Here is a 16238-nt window from a genome sequence, read left to right on the forward strand (position 1 = left end):
CGTATTGGCAACTCACCTTAACGCCGTCTGACTTTTTGTTCAGCAAACTCTTGGCTGCTGTGGGCCAAAAGATAGAAAACAAATTTCAGCACAAAAAGGGAGAAGACGACAATCTGGAGCGTCAAGATTCACTAACATGCAGCAAGCGTATCAGGACATTTTTGCAAAATCTCAAATCCAAAGCAGCATTTGCTTCTGATGCATTTCGACAAGGTTATTTTTCTTCCAGGTATTAACTGGCATGGGTGCGTAGTGGATCGGGTGTATTTAGCAAGTGGCGAATTCCAAGACTCCCGCAGGAGTGATAAGTTGGTGATTTGCACTCACATTAGCATGCTCTTATCCTCTACAGTGACATTTGTCAGAGCTGAAAGAGCGTCTTAAAACTGCATGCTATATCCGGCTAAGGATTTTCCTTTAATCATACACAGTTGTAGCATTTTTGCAAGCGTGCAGTGCCTTAACCAATCAATCATTTTGTCTCCATGCATACTTTAAGGGATTTTCTGTTCAGACTAAGAAAACAATAACAAATTAATGATTAGGCTCATTCTTGCTTCCTAAAAATGCTTACCTCAAATTGAAACCACAATCCAAACAAAAGGAAAGAAAAAAAAAAAAATAAAAAAAAAAAAGGAAGACAATGATGAATAAAAAGTGACACAAATGCTCTGACACTTTATGGTAGAATAAAGATAGAATCCATGCAAGCAAAAGACTGGGAAGAAACTGTGAAATGTCAGGAAAAAAACAGTAACACGTTACGGCACAGATGGAAGAGAGCTCAAGGAGAGATGATACAGAAAACTAGACTAAGTGCAATTCCTGGAGAAATTGCGTGGGAATGCTGAAAGCACATTGAGAGATAAATTATGAAATTATAAACTCCTGGTTACTGGACAATGCGCTTTACAACTGTGTCACCGAGCTGTATCAGACACCTAGTAATGATGATAAGTTATATATATGGAAGTGGGCGTGGAAAGTGATACTTAGAAAAAGTTCAATGACTGTCCCATTGAAAATGAATGGGGAAAAGTTGATATTAAATGTTAAATTGTGTAAATACATTAAGTAAAATCGAATCAGACGATATATATGACGATATATATCCCAGGTGGCGTGAATTTTGAAGCTAGCTGAAATTTGAACAATGTAAATTGGAAGTATATGTGGGAGTTGTTAGGCGGCAAAAAAGTGTGGAGAATAAAAATTACAATAACATATGCGGGAATGTTTCAGCATTCCCACAAAAAAAACGACTCATTTTTTGGACGGCATCCCGGTGTCAAAATCATCTTTATACCGCAATTTGATTTGATTTCAACACTATTCAGCATTTGTAAAGACACATGAAACAAAGCATAGCCTATTACATGCATAAACAAAGCTTTGGATGAGTTGAGTTGAATTGAGTTGAGTTGAATTGAGTTGAAAATAAATTGTCTGATCATTTTAGTGTGTGTCCAAGTTTCTGTATGCTTTGCACATGACTCGTGTAGTGTTAAAATTAGCATTATCAACATGAGAGGTATCCTGGCTGTTCCACTAGCAGTATAGAGTAGTGTTCCCCAACCTTCAATGAGCTAGGGCCAAGGTTATTATAGTTAACGAAAACTAGCAAACTTACTAAACATGGAGGTGGGAGATTGTTAGCAAAACAAACAAACAAACAAACAAACAAACTACATTTTATGTTATGTATATCATTTTCATCTTCCAAGTTACTATCATTCATGAATTTTCAGGGTTTATTTTAAATGTATTAATTATAGGGGTCTCAGGGGATTAATTTTTTTTAATCATAATGAATCGCATGACTTCAATAGTTAACTCACAATTAATCACAAATGGTATATCTGTTCTAAATGTACAATACAATGTACAATATTTTTGCTAAATTTTCATACGCTTGTTAACATTGATACAGCATTTTCATAACAAATCATAAAATTCAGTTAGAATAAAAAAAAAAAAGATATACTATACTGTAAAAAATTAGTGATATTGATTTATGAAGAGGTCATTTTTCTGCCACTAGATGGCATAATTGCATTTTTAAGACAGCTCAGTGCATTTTTCTTTTCATATTATTTGATCTTTAAATGAAGTAACGTGAAATTCTGCACATGTGTACTGTAAAATACAACTTGACTCAGTTTCCACAAATATTTTGACGTGGACATATCTACTGCATTGCAAATTGTGGTGTTAAAGGAACTTTAAATGAACTCAAAATTAACTAATCTTGATAACCTTAATTTATTATATTGTTGTACATATAGCGAAGAAGGAAGTTCAAACACTATTTTGAGAATTTTACTTGAACAATAATAAAAATAATAATAATAATAATAATAATAATAATAATAATATGGTAAATGGACTGCTTCTTATATAGCGACTAAATGAAAACAAGCATTTTCGGAAAAATTTCAGACCAAAATAAGTGAAACTAGATAACTTCCTGCGGCACACGTCAGTGGTTGGAAATCACAGATATAGACTATTTAAGTACCGACAGTTGATTTACTACAGGTTATTCCACTTTCTATCTAGGCCTTGAACAGCACCTTGAAAGAGACATACCTGAGAAGTTTCTTGTGACCAGCAAAGTGGTCAGTATGGCCCCCTGCAGTGATAGGAAGGGAAGGGAAGGAAAGGGCAGGCAGTGATAACGGTAGGCAGGGAAGAGAAGACAGGATGACTGATTAGAAGGTTACAGAAAGAAAAAAAAAAAAAAGGAGTCTGGCACTTTAAGGGTTTCGAAAAGTGACTCATTACTTTTATGTTATGTTTGAGGTGTCTTGAGGGTCAAAGACATAGAGATAGAAGTCAAAGATGGCTACAGGAGTTGCAGAAATAGAAAGCCCCCGTCTCGCCAGACGTCTCACCTTGAGTTTCCTCCTGGCGTTGAATTTTTTCAGGCACTCCACAGTCTCCTGCCTGTGCATCATGGAGGCTACAGTGGACCGTTGCTACAGGAAGAGGACAAATTGAGAAATGTGAGGCAAAGCGAACAGTAGCACGTCCGCTTGTGGTAATGTGACACATACGCAGATCCAGGGATGTTTGAGGGCCTCTGAGGCAGTGATGCGTTTACTGGGGTTGATGGTTAGCATCTTGTTGATCAGATCTTTGGCCTCGGGAGTTACGGTGTCCCACTCGGGGGATGGGAACTGTCAGACAACGTCAAAGTCACAAACATTGACTACAACGGTGAACATATCCTCCTGACTACCAGCAATTCAAATTTGTCCTCTCTAGTGGACCGTTTTTAAACCCGAATATCTCCCACCCAGTGCATATGATTAAATTAACTCATTTTGTACTCTATAGATGACATTCAGAGCTTTCCAATGATACCAAATGTGTAGGGGTGGGGCTTTGCTACCTTTGATTGCATCATAAAAGAAAATGGCTTCCCTCAGTGCAAGCACTTTTTAGGGAAGAGGAAAAGTAAGTGTATATCACTTTTTATTGAACAAATTTAGGCTTTAAAAGTTGTTAGCATGTTTTCTATGAGACTCTTAAGAACACAATAAAATATTGTTTGAATTATTTTAACTGTATTTGAGCCTAGCATTTAAGTTTAGAAAAATGTCCTCTGTAGTGGACACATCATAGCTTAAAAATAAATACCAGCATATGTTAAATCTGGACATTTTTACAACAGTTTAAGTGATGTCACATGTCTCTATAAAGCAATGTAAACAAAATTATAATCATATATAATAATAACACATATTTATCATTTTGTGTGTGTGTGTGTCGGGGTGCGTGCGTATGATTGTACTTACGTCATAGGCCCCAGCCTTGATTTGTTGATAAAGGCGGTGCTGGTCTTCATCCCAGAATGGAGGGTAGCCCACCAGTAGAATATACAAAATCACTCCTGGGGTGGTATGACAATGGAGGTTTAATACACAAAGCGCAATTAAGTAGTGCAATGTATCCAAATCTAACTGCCCAGTTACATTAGAAAGAAAAGAATTAGAATGTAAAAGAATTCTGGAAGTTTGCGTATCATGTTCATACTGTAGAATTGAAAATGACTTGGTTTGCTTCAATTCATACAAACAGCAGTTTTATTTACCGCATGCCCACATATCCACTGGTTTCCCATATGGATCTTTCCTCAAAACCTCAGGAGACAAGTACCCTGGGGTACCAGCAAAGCCTGGAGAAGTGAAATAAAGTCATGGAAGAAATATGAAGAATGATCTCGTCTGAGACTGTGACAAACCAACCCATGAGTCAGTTTGGAAAACTGATTTTGCGAATACTCACCAAACCATGCCTGCTGGTCCCCCTGCACCTCGATAGCCAGCCCAAAGTCAGCTAACTTGACAGCCGCCCCCTTCAGCTTACTGGCCAATAGAAGGTTCTCAGGCTGCAGGGGGGCGGAGTCAAACAGGTTAGAGGTGAGAGGTCACACACCCTTGCAACAAGAGGCCCCAAGACACGGATCTAAAACCAGATCAGCCCAACCGAATCCTAATCAAAAGTATTAGGGGTGAAAGAACTCAAGTGCTCTTAAATCGGTGCCTTGCTGCCACTTATGCTGTTCAGGGTTGAGGTGAACTGAGCCTGGAGACGAAAGGACGGCTACACCCTGGACTGAGCACGAGCCAATCGCAGGGCAAGTGTGAATCGAGTGTCCCAACTCCACTCGAACCGCTACACATAGACCCATGCAGTGTAAGATGACGAGGGACGTCTCGGTGTTACACTTTGCGTACTGACTCACACGAATGCAATGTGCTCTTCTACAAGCACGCCAACCCGCTGCTCGAGTCCATGAGTGGGAACAAAGTGCTAATAAGCAAGGAAAAGACACAGGTGGTGTAACAGGAGGAGAGGGTGACAAAACAAGTGCCACAAGAGTTTAGCACAACAACCATTGTAGAATATAAGCATCCGGATCCAACACAAACGCTGTGCACAGTTTGAAGCTTTCTATCAAATAAATCTTTGTCGTATCAGCTTTCTTTGCTGATTGGCTGGGATAAATCTAGAGCTGTCAAAATTAATCGATTAATCGACCAGAAATCAATTATCAAATTAATTGACAACTATTTTAATAATCGAGTAGTCGTTTGGAGCCATTTTTATTTAAAATTCTGATTTCCGCATATCAATAGTAATTGCTGACTGATTTCTGTAGTCTTTCATGAAAGAAGACTGATTATCTTCTGTGTTTAATCAAAATGAGACATTTGCAAACATCGGTTTTTACTTTAGAAAACATTGACCGAACCAGTAACATAGTACAACATCAAGCCCCCCCCCACCCTTTTTTTTTTTTATCACTATACAAATGTTCGAAATAAACACCAATCACTGGTTAATAAACAGTCTACAGGGAATAAAATGCTTTTGTAATAAACTTTAATGCAAAATTATGCATCCGATTAGTTGATTAATCAATTGAATAATCAATAGATTAATCGATTCTAAAAATATTCGATGCTGACAACACTAGATAAATCTCATGGTGAGACAGTCAAGCCTAAGTAATTTTTTGCAAAAAATATATATATATATATTTTGCCTAAATCATCTCCTCATGATGCAAACTGTTAATTTGTTTGTGTTTCCTGAAAAATTTTGGGGAAAAAAAGACTATTTTTTCAGATTATTTTAAGAAAATGTTGATATGGTTCCGGGCGCCCGCAGATTCGTCATAAAAACTGACACATCATCATTTTCGTGATGTGGGGAGCCGCTTCGAGATGGAAGGGAGTCGGCTGCATTCCATGCCACAATGACACACAGCGGAAAAAATGCCCTCTTTTATCTGCATTAGTCAAGCAAAATAACCAAATTATGAAAGAAGCACAAACAGGATCAGTGTTTACCACACTAAGCTGAATTGAACTTTACTGCTTGGCAGAAACGAAGCGCAAGATACAGAGGCAAAAAAAAAGGTCTTTTTCAACCTTAGGCCATTTTAGACAGCACTGTGTAATGAATTATACATTTTCTAACATTTACAGAATCTAAGCACAGACATCCTGTGAAATTGACAGGACAGACTTGGGACTCAGTAGGACAAATGAGCACGCCTACATAATATGCCTCATTAAAAAGCATCTCAAATCTTCATCGTAGTGCAAATTGGCGGATGATGACGGTCGTTCAGTATTACTCTGTTTCCTGTCACACGTGTTCAGAACTTGCTAGAACATATTCACGAGTGCTTTCTGGCTGCTTCTTTCCTTCACATACAACCGCCCCGCGGGAGGCTTTAAGCATGCAGACGAGCGTTGGAATATTCATGACCAATGAAAATCATTCAAATCACAGCCTGGTTTTTACATAATTATGCAAATAGGGGTCCTGATTTGTGATTGCGCCTGTTCCTGTCACTCCAGCGCTAGGATTTAGACACCAACCTTAACAAATAAATGCAATAAAGATTGTGATTCTATGCTACTAAAACTATACTTAAAACAATAATTCTTATTTAAAAAATGGACTTCATTCTGGTATCATGGTTTAGCTCGTTTTCTCACCAAAAATGCATGTTAGGCGAATTGAACACTATGCAATGTCCGTATTTGGGAATGAGAGTGTGAACGTATGTGCCATGTGATTGGCTGGCAACCAGTCCAGGGTGTAGCCTGCCTCTGGCCCAAAGTCAACTGGAAGAGGCTTCAGCTCGTGCGCAACCCTAATGAGGATGAGCAAATTAGAAAATGGATGGCTAGATGGAAATGATAAGTTAGAAATCAGAGGGAAGGGTGCATTTTTCCCCGGTTGAATACTTAAAATGATTAATGATGAAATAAATAAAATACAGAAGGGATCCTTTGTGATGGCGTTTTAAATGGAGATATGGATTGTTGTTTGCAACCAGTGTATTGAAGATATAAATTCAGCGGCAACAGTTCTGGACAATAATATGCTGTATGTGACCTCACTAGTCTAAACGTGACATCCTGATGAATATTACATGTGTGGAATATGAGTTATGTAGTAAAATCCAGCCATTTTTATCCATCTCAGTGGGCGGCCATTTTGCCACTTACTGTCGATTGAAGATGACATCACGGTTGCTCAGGGCTCAGGCAATGACCAATCACAGCTTACCTATTTTCTGAAGCTGAGCTGTGATTAGTTATTACCTGAGACCTGAGCAACTATGGTGTCACTTTCACTCGACAGCAAGTGGAAAAATGGCCGCCTTCTGATATTGATACTGGATGTTACTGCAATATTAACGCAATATTAACCAAAATACCGTATTTAGACTAGTGGGGCTGCATAGAACATATTATTGTCAAGAATTTTTTTTTGTCTTATCTATAAGTCACAATTTTTGATGCAGTGTTTGTGCTGGATCTCATTAGATTGTGCAGAAGTACATGTCTATCACAAGCTGAAATGTCAACACTATACCTCTTCATGTTGTTCCGCCCCTACCGTCTCTTTGAACATAACTGTCTGCTACAGAAGGTGGAGACAGTAACCAAGGACGAAAGGGGAGGGGACATACAAACCTTCAAATCCCTGTGGACGATGCCATTAACATGGCAGTGATGGACACTCTCCAGAATCTGTTGGATGCAGTGGCTGAGGGCAGAAGGAGAACAGGAATGAGCATACAGCGGTGTTATATAATAATACAGTATGTATAGCAAGGACATGAGGAGGAGGGAGAGGCGAGGAAACAAGCCCACAGCAATTCATCATGTCCTCTTTCATCAGACATTTATGTATGATGTTGTCGACAAACCAAAGCTACAGCACAAGAACACTGTTATCCCGCGTTTGGTCCGACCACCGTCTCCGGAGAAATAGCTGGCACGGTGAGGTAGGCAGTGTATGATTAATACCGGAGGCTATATGTCGTTAATCACCTTTATAAATAGCTCTCCGAGATGCCTCAGAGGAGAGGCAGCTGCATCACACCTCGGAGACGACCATACGTGAAACACGCCGATACACAAAAGAGCCACACGCGGTTGTTTTGTGCGAGGACAAGCCAGACACGCACGGGCGGCCCTAGAGGAACGTGCGCGTTACCTGGCATCAGCCTCGCTGTAGTACTCGCGGGCAACGATGTCCTCGAAGAGCTCCCCTCCCGTCACGCTGATGGACACAAGACAACATGTTAGTGTGTGTCGATTTAATGCAATGACTCGTCTATTAAATACGTGCTAATCCATTTTAGGTGTATTAGGCGATTAAAAATGTTACTTGTAATTAATCGCATGACTTCAATAGTTAACTCAAGATTAATCGCAAATTTGATATCTGTTCTAAATGTATGAAAAAAGTTTTCATACTCGTGTTCACATAAAAATGGAAAATAATGCTCAACTAATGGAAATATGGCTGCATCTTTTAGTCAATGATACAGTAATTTCATAATAATTCATAAAATTGAGTTAAAATGAAAGAGATGAACTGTACTGTACTGTAAAAAAAAAAAAAAAAATGTTGAGATCATTATTCTGCCACTAGATGGCATAATTGCATTTGTAAGACGTTGGTAACAGGTCAATGCATTTTTCTTTTCTTTTTTTAAGAAGTAATCTTTAACATGAAGTAACTCGATTGGAATTCCCCCAGTACAAGCTTACCAAGTAAGGGCGGTCATTAATAGCGCGATAAAAAAAATTGTTGCCTTAAAGGAACTTTAAATTAATTCAGAATGAACACACAAATTTTGACAACCCTAATATTAATATTTTAGAGAGGAGTTGTCAAAATATAACTGAGATGATGTGGTTGCACAAGTGTACACACCCTCTTATAACTTCGGATGTGGATGTGTTCAGAATGAACATTCAAACTTATGCTAAATGGGAGTCAACACCCCCCTTAGCCCAGTCAATTTTACATGATTTCCCCTGCATTTGTTATGATCATTAATCATTTATAGGACTGTTTTTGAAAAATTGCAGCAAGCGATCTTTGAGCTTGACCCTTATGATTTTGGCTATGTTTTGATTGCCATTTGCTAGTTTGAAAAACATAATAATAGTGACAGGGAAAAGGAATTTTACTGTACTAGAAATTTTACTGTACTATTACAATTATTACAATTATTCATTGCATCCATTACTAATATGACCATGTGCATTTTAATAAGTAAATTTATGAATCTTGCAGAATTTATCATGAAGCAGGAATAGTGTGCAAAAGTATTACAAATATTGTTGGTATTTACGATCAGATCTCAGACTACAAAACAGCACCATGCAAACTCTTGAAGACGGCTGGCTCAATTTCCAGTATTCAGATAACCATATTAAAGTCAGTTCTATTCATGTTAAAGTACATCTGACACAATACAGACAAGATAGCTAAGGACAAATGTTAAACAAGTGAATGTTTGTTTCCATATTTCAAACTGATTGCAATTTTTTTTTACGTTCCTCTTATAATATTGAGATTTTCGAGTGTTGTATACTATCATGGGATTCAGATGATGTGCAAAAAATATACTAAAAATATCTAAAAATAACAGCATGATGTTGTGTTTCTGTAAAGTGCTTTGTGACAGCTAAGGCTGCTTGAAAGCGCTCTATAAATAAAGATGACTTGACTTGACTTGACTAATGTAAAAGACTCATGTTTACGTGAGACAAAAGGGCGACTTACAGATCAAACACCAAATAGTGGAAGCCTTCCTCTGATATGCTGTCATGAAGGCGCACTGTAGATATGAACATATCAAACAAGTGTAACTCAAAGACGAAAATACATTTTTTTTAAAGGCAGAACCATTATACCTCTGTCACATCAAGATTTTTTGCCGCAAAGAAATTATGTCCAGAAATTGGGTGTTACGTCATATTATTTAACATAAAAAATGATTGACAGTAGATGTGTGGACTGTCTTATGAATTTTTACCAGATGTACAGAATTATAAATTCACATACACTTTATTAGGTGAAGCTGCTTCAGTGGCAAAAAAAAAAAAAAATCCCATTTTATTTTTTATTAAAGAAGGGTTCGTACACTGTATTCTGTAGCTCCAACAAGGTTAAGAACCACTGTGCCATGTCAACAGCAGGAATATACTGTAAATCATATACAGCAGTTCAAATGAAAATAAAACATTGCCCCGTATAGATATTTTTGGCAGAAATGATAATAGTCTGATAGTTTGTTGAATGTGGGAAGGGGAAAAAGAAGGATGCAATGTAATCATGGTGGTTTCATAAGGAAGCAAAAGTGTGAGGCTTCCGTGTTTTTTTTTTGATGACACTGCTGAGAAATTGCGCACATATATCGTCATTACGTTCCACGTGCGCCCACATAGGCACGTTTCTTTTGTGTGTGTTTTTTTTCCTCACATGCTTGCTGTCAAGAATAACCACAACTGGGAATCACCACAACGTCTACGTGCACGTTGTATTTCAAGAGGAAGCAATCACGGCTCACCAATGTTGGGGTGCTTCAGTAAACGGCAGATCCTCGCCTCTCTCTCCAGCTTTTGATGATCTGAAAGAGAAACACAAGCGACACAAACACAGGAAAGTTATTTTTAGCGCAGTGATTGGCTTTCTGAATCATCTGACGTGGCGTCGACTGCATTGTTGTCACTGTGTGAGTCTCTGCGTTGTTGTGTGCGTGCGCGTGGCAGCCTTGTGTCGCTCTTCTCTTATCGGAACTGAAGTGTTGGGCAAAATAATGTGACCTGACATGTTCTTGGGAAAGTGACTTCAACAGACAGCACCGCAGTGTGCACATCAACCTTCACTACCGTCACGACTCCAAGTGAGCTGCTCCTTGTTGAGCAACAGGGTCATTAATTTATTTGTGATATTTGCCAGTTCATTCTATCAATATTTATTATTATGCAGGAAGGTCAGAGGTGAGATTTTGAAATCTGACTCTCAGAACTGCAAGACAATCATACAAACATCATCATTCCACCACAGTCACTTCCCCAGAATCAAAATGCCTCTAATATGAGAAGATATTCTGATTTCTGATGCTATATGGTCCTCATTTATGAAGTTCATAACTAATTGTAACTAGATAACATTAGTAGACTGTACACTGGTAATTAGGCAGCCCCCAAGGACTACAAGAGCAGCCCATGGGCCTGTTCTAAAAATAGTTGACCAGTGATGCGACAATGTGACTTTCTAGGAATGTAGACAAGTTATCATTTGAAATTGTAAACACTGGCAGAGCCCTTTGCATTAATCAGTACCATGGTTACGATATTTAACAACTAAACCTAGACACTACTAAAACTCAAATTGAAAATAACATTTTAGTTACATGTAAAAAATAGTGCTTAAAAATAATTAACCGAAACTATATTTTATGTTCATAAAACTAACTATAATTATAGCTCAAATTACAACGAAAATGTCCTTTGTTTTTGTCATTTAATTTCATGAGTTTTCGAGGTTTATTTTAAATGTATTTCGGTATTACTGCTAGGGATGTAACGATAAGGGCAATATCGTGATATCGTGATATTAAAACTGCCACAATATCGTTGTCATTGTGTTCATAATATTTAAAAAAAATATGTTAAAAAAAAAAGTCACGTTGATTTCCATTTGTGCAGTTCTAGCACCCTCTAATGGCTATTTTATTAGTACAATTTAATTTTCATTAGGGATGTTTTGGCCTTCTATGTTTAAAATCTATTCCAATTGTCAGATGAAGGGGACCTAATTTGCTTGTGAAGTGATCAATGTGTGCTTGCATTAGCAAGTAAGTGCCTCAATATTGTTATTAGAGATTGTAGCTTGTTTATATGCATTGCTGTTGTGTACAAAAGCACAATACTGTGCATTTTTTAGCATGAGCTCTTTTTTTTTTTTTACAATATTGTGACCTTTTTTAAATATCGCAAACCCCCCCCCCCGCAATATCGTGATAATTATCGTATCATGATGTTTGGATATCGTTACATCCCTAATTACTGCCGTACAGGTGGACCAGTCATTTGGGGATTTTACAAAGTAGTTAATATTTAGTGAACTTTTATTTTATCTTGATCTAAAAACATTTTTTTTTTAACTAAAACTAATACTAAAACTAATACAAACTAAACTAAAATGAAGTTAACTAACTGAATTGGGGGCGGGGGGGGTCAAAATGAAATAAAAACTAACTATAATGAAAAATTCCAAACTTTTATAACCCTGATCAGTACCCAAGAATTACCTTTCAGTCTTCAATTAACCTAAAATGTATGTTTTTGTAAGGTGGAAGGTTCCAAACAGCTCACGGAACCAATTCAGTTTGAGATTCTACTGTAATATTGTGAAAATTAAATTAAATTAAATCATGCACTGTGTATACCACAATGCATGATAAAAAAAAAAATAAAAAAAAATGAAAAGAATGGTCGATAAATTGCAGTTGGCTATCTATGTCCATACATTAATGAAGGCACCATTTTTGATGCAGCTCATGTATGAGGTGTGCAGTTGTAGAGTACCTATTGAAGTTGTGAGTCAGTGTACTTTGCGGGAACAGAAAATCTGCTGATTCCCATTTGGAACAAACGATTGGAAGGCGCTGGCTGTGGTTAAAATGAGTGATGAAGCACGGTGTTGAGGCGACCCACTTCACAGCTTTGCCTCGGGACACAGCTAGCAAGAGAAAGAGGGAGGGAAAAAGAGCAGAGGGTTCTACTTTCCTTCTTTTTTTTTCTTTTTTTTTTTTTCAAAATAAAATAGGCCGCCTATTTTTTTCTCCCACCCTTTCTCCTTCCTCTGCTCTTCATGGTATTTTTTTTTTAAATGAGTTCAGCTCAGAATACCAGCTGACTTCTTGGCATCATTAGTGTTTGTTTATGTGCTGCATCTTCCCAGAGTAGCATGCAAAATGGAGAATGCAGCTTATTTACAGCAAAGCCGGGCGTCAGGGTGAAGTATATAAATTTGTCACACAGAAAGCAAAACAAGGAGAACAGCATCAAAACACAGATGCATTCCTCCCTGCGCCATGGACGAAGAGGTGGATTTGCGCCCGCTGTTTTTCTAATCTTACATTCATTATCCTTCCGATCATATTAGTATGAATGAGTCATTCCTCTAACTGGAGAAGCTGTAAATGTTTCACTCAACTTATCTGCCTCACAAATGTGTTTTATTGCCGCCATCTAATTGGTTTCATATTGTGACATTCTGACATATATTGGCTTCCACATGAGTGTTGAGAACATTATGAATGTGATGTTATTTGGGTGCGGGCAGGCTGAAGGGGTGTCCCGGCAGGCGACAGGGGCCGCTCAGTCGGCACATCAGTGGATGATTAGTGGAACCCTTTAAGCAAGGTCACTTGCTTATCTCTCCATCACAGCCTCAAGTCTTTCACTCTCACTTAATGACTGTAAATCCCTTTGTATCGCATCCATTCATTTTGTCTTGCGCTCCTCATTAATATCGTGGCTAAGCTCGAGTCTGTCCAGCTGACTGGCGAGAGGCGGGGCCGGTCACATGCTGGACTGGTCGCCAGTCAATCACAGGGCACAGACCATCTCACATAGTCAGAACTGAAACAAGCACAAGCATAAAAAAAACATGCTAACGGTACTACTTTTTCAGGCTGCACTTTTTGTAATCCATTAACATTAATTTACATATTATTCTTTTGTAATGAAATTACTAGAATGATGACTACAATGAAGAATTTTATTGGTTTGTCAGCAGGTTCTAATTCAACCCCTCAGAAAAAAAAATAAAAGGGAAAATTTGTACTCCCATTTGACTAAATCTCCTTGCTTGTTGTAGAGAAAATGAATGATTAATTCATTGTGCAATTGATCAATTATTAATATATTTAGTATTTTTTTTTCTTCATATTTTGAATTTAGCATTGGTTTCTCTCTTGTGGCCGTTTTACAAGCAAAGAACGCTAATTTAGAAAAAAAAATAAAATAAAAATAAAATAGGGTTTAGACTGATTATTGGCCAGGTCGATTATCAGTGCAGTTAATCAGCATTTTGACAAATACCAGTATCGGCCTTTAAAAAAAAAATAAAAAATCTGATGGCCGTTAAAAGATAAATTTAGAGCTGTGTTACCAGGGAATTATTTATTTAAAGTTTCAGTTAACTTCAAAACGATGCTGATGAGCCAAAGAACTCTCACCCCTCGTGTTTTTGTTTAAAATTAAAACAATGTGAAGTTTAACATTTACATTATTTTTTTAAATTTGAGAAAAATGTATTTACTATAGTAAAATAGAGGGTGCTATGGTATTAACAAGATATTTTTTCCCCTTTTACTGAAAATGAATATCATTTCAAAATAGCGGTTATCGGCCTCCTTCACTATTAATTATCAGTGTTGGTATCGGCCCTGAAAAAAAAATAGATATCAGTGTATCTCTAATTAATTGAATGGAATTTTAAAGACAACTACTATACTGGGATATATACTGTAGGTGAGTCTTTAGAATTAAATGCCATTGTTTTGGAGGGGAATTTTATCTTTCAAAAGTAGTAGTGGTATCAGTGCTTGGTATCGGTGACTCCTCACGAAAATTGAGCATTCATATTATTAAACGATTGTTTTTCCTATGTATGTCAATATGTGCCTTGTGATTGGAAGGCCACTAGTTGCTGTACTCTGCCTGTTACTATAAGTAAAGGTGTCCCAATCCAATATTGATATTGACCCAAAAATAATAATAATAATAATAAACCATATCAGATTATATCGCTCTACATCCAAAACCTTCGATTAGGCACTCATATACAAGCAGTCCATTCCAGGTTGTCTTCTTGAGGTTGAATTCAGGTAACCCAAATGTAGTCAGCTCAAATAGGCTCCAGCACATCCACTAGCAGAGGATAAGTGGTATAGAAAATGGATGGATTGCAGGAAGCAACTTTCTCTGAAAGTTGTGAACTTTTGTTTTGAAGCCACTGTCGTACCGAGCAGAATATTACTGCCTGGAGGAGATGGAGCCATCGCGGCTGCCTGTATGGATGCCGCTCAACTTCCCACAGCTAACGCGATAGTGACAGTGCACTTCTGCGGGTTGGAGCCTAGTCGTGCTCTCCAATTTGTCTCCATTGCTTCAAGATGTGATAAATCAACAGTAAATTCCATAATATGAATCCAATGCTTAATGATCCCTGATCCAATTATTATGTCCAGGTCAAGTTCCTACTGTAGTAGACATCACCCAATGAAGATGACCTTTCATTAGTGTCATAAGTACAAAGATAGTCTGGTGAACACAAACTGATTGCTGTTAAAGTGCATTTGAAGACCAATAAAAGACGAGGACAGACACGAAAGAAGTCAAAGTAATGAATTACAAAATCGTCGTGTGATCATTTCATTGTGCAGCATTAGAGTGCTAATGCTAGTGCTAACACAACACAAGAGGTGTCCTAGCTGGTACACAAACATGATAAGCCACTACAGTGGGTTATGTTAGGTAACCATGGCAATCATGTGTGTACCATCTATCCCATATCTACAGTATCAATTGAAGGCTATATTTAAAAATATGCATAATTGCTTGTGAAATTTGTAAGCACTTCCTGAAAGGAAAATGTATATTTAAAAAAAAAAAATACATAAACAATTTTAAAAGGTGAATTTGTGAATGTTTGTCACATCCTGAAACTTCCTTAATCCATTCCATCATTTTCTACCTTCACTTTTTTTTTTTCCTTTGCTTTCCCTCGTCCACAGGTAGTCCACCCAGCAGCCTGCTGGACATCTGTTGTCTAGCAACTCCACGACCAATCAGAGCTGGCAGGCCTCTCCTCTCCTCTCTGCAGTGGAACCAGCCTTGCATGCAAATGGCCGACACTGAGAGTTTGCTCAAAACTATCAAACTACATACAAGTGAAGACAGAGTAAACCAAAGCAAGTGCCTATATTTCATAATACACATCCATCCTGAACTGCAACAACTTCTTATGCAAAACGCTGACCTACAACACAGTCCACAGTGCAGAGAAAAAGAGTAGTTACTTGAATAGAACTTGAGAACTTCCAAAATGAGATTGTACTGTAATTATTGCAGTATCTTGCCAACTAATAAAAGTGATGAAATATGACACTTGCCTTCCTTCATGTAAATTAACTACACCAATTTTCAACGGTGTGTGTGTACTCGCTTGAGTCAACTAATAATGAAAATGACGGTAAAAAAAAAAAAGCACATAAAAGCTCTGATAAGTGTTTTTAACATATTTTTGGGTGCAGAATCCAAAAGTGCAGCTCAGTTTTTCTTAATCACGTCAAGTTTTTAAACTATAGATCTCTGCTTTCTTAATGC

At 37.6% G+C, this 16238-nt stretch overlaps 1 protein-coding gene across 13 annotated transcripts in view; it reads right to left on the minus strand.

Moving 5' to 3' along the window:
* The window catches only part of camk2d2 (calcium/calmodulin-dependent protein kinase (CaM kinase) II delta 2), a 45818-nt gene that overhangs the window by 11612 nt on the left and 17968 nt on the right, over nt 1–16238 (minus strand). For 8 of the 13 annotated variants that reach the window (XM_077525488.1, XM_077525486.1, XM_077525481.1 and 5 more), the window contains 11 exons: nt 10403–10462; nt 9616–9670; nt 8032–8097; nt 7506–7578; nt 4291–4393; nt 4097–4180; nt 3801–3895; nt 3057–3179; nt 2895–2978; nt 2590–2632; nt 17–57 (listed from right to left, as the gene is read on the minus strand). In XM_077525488.1, coding sequence (XP_077381614.1) covers nt 17–57; nt 2590–2632; nt 2895–2978; nt 3057–3179; nt 3801–3895; nt 4097–4180; nt 4291–4393; nt 7506–7578; nt 8032–8097; nt 9616–9670; nt 10403–10462 — 827 coding nt within the window. The remainder of the gene's footprint in view (nt 1–16; nt 58–2589; nt 2633–2894; nt 2979–3056; nt 3180–3800; nt 3896–4096; nt 4181–4290; nt 4394–7505; nt 7579–8031; nt 8098–9615; nt 9671–10402; nt 10463–16238) is intronic. The other 5 variants (XM_077525489.1, XM_077525487.1, XM_077525482.1 and 2 more) reach the window with 1 other exon arrangement.

Source organism: Festucalex cinctus, chromosome 6 (genome assembly GCF_051991245.1).
Source record: "Festucalex cinctus isolate MCC-2025b chromosome 6, RoL_Fcin_1.0, whole genome shotgun sequence".
NCBI lineage: Eukaryota > Metazoa > Chordata > Actinopteri > Syngnathiformes > Syngnathidae > Festucalex > Festucalex cinctus.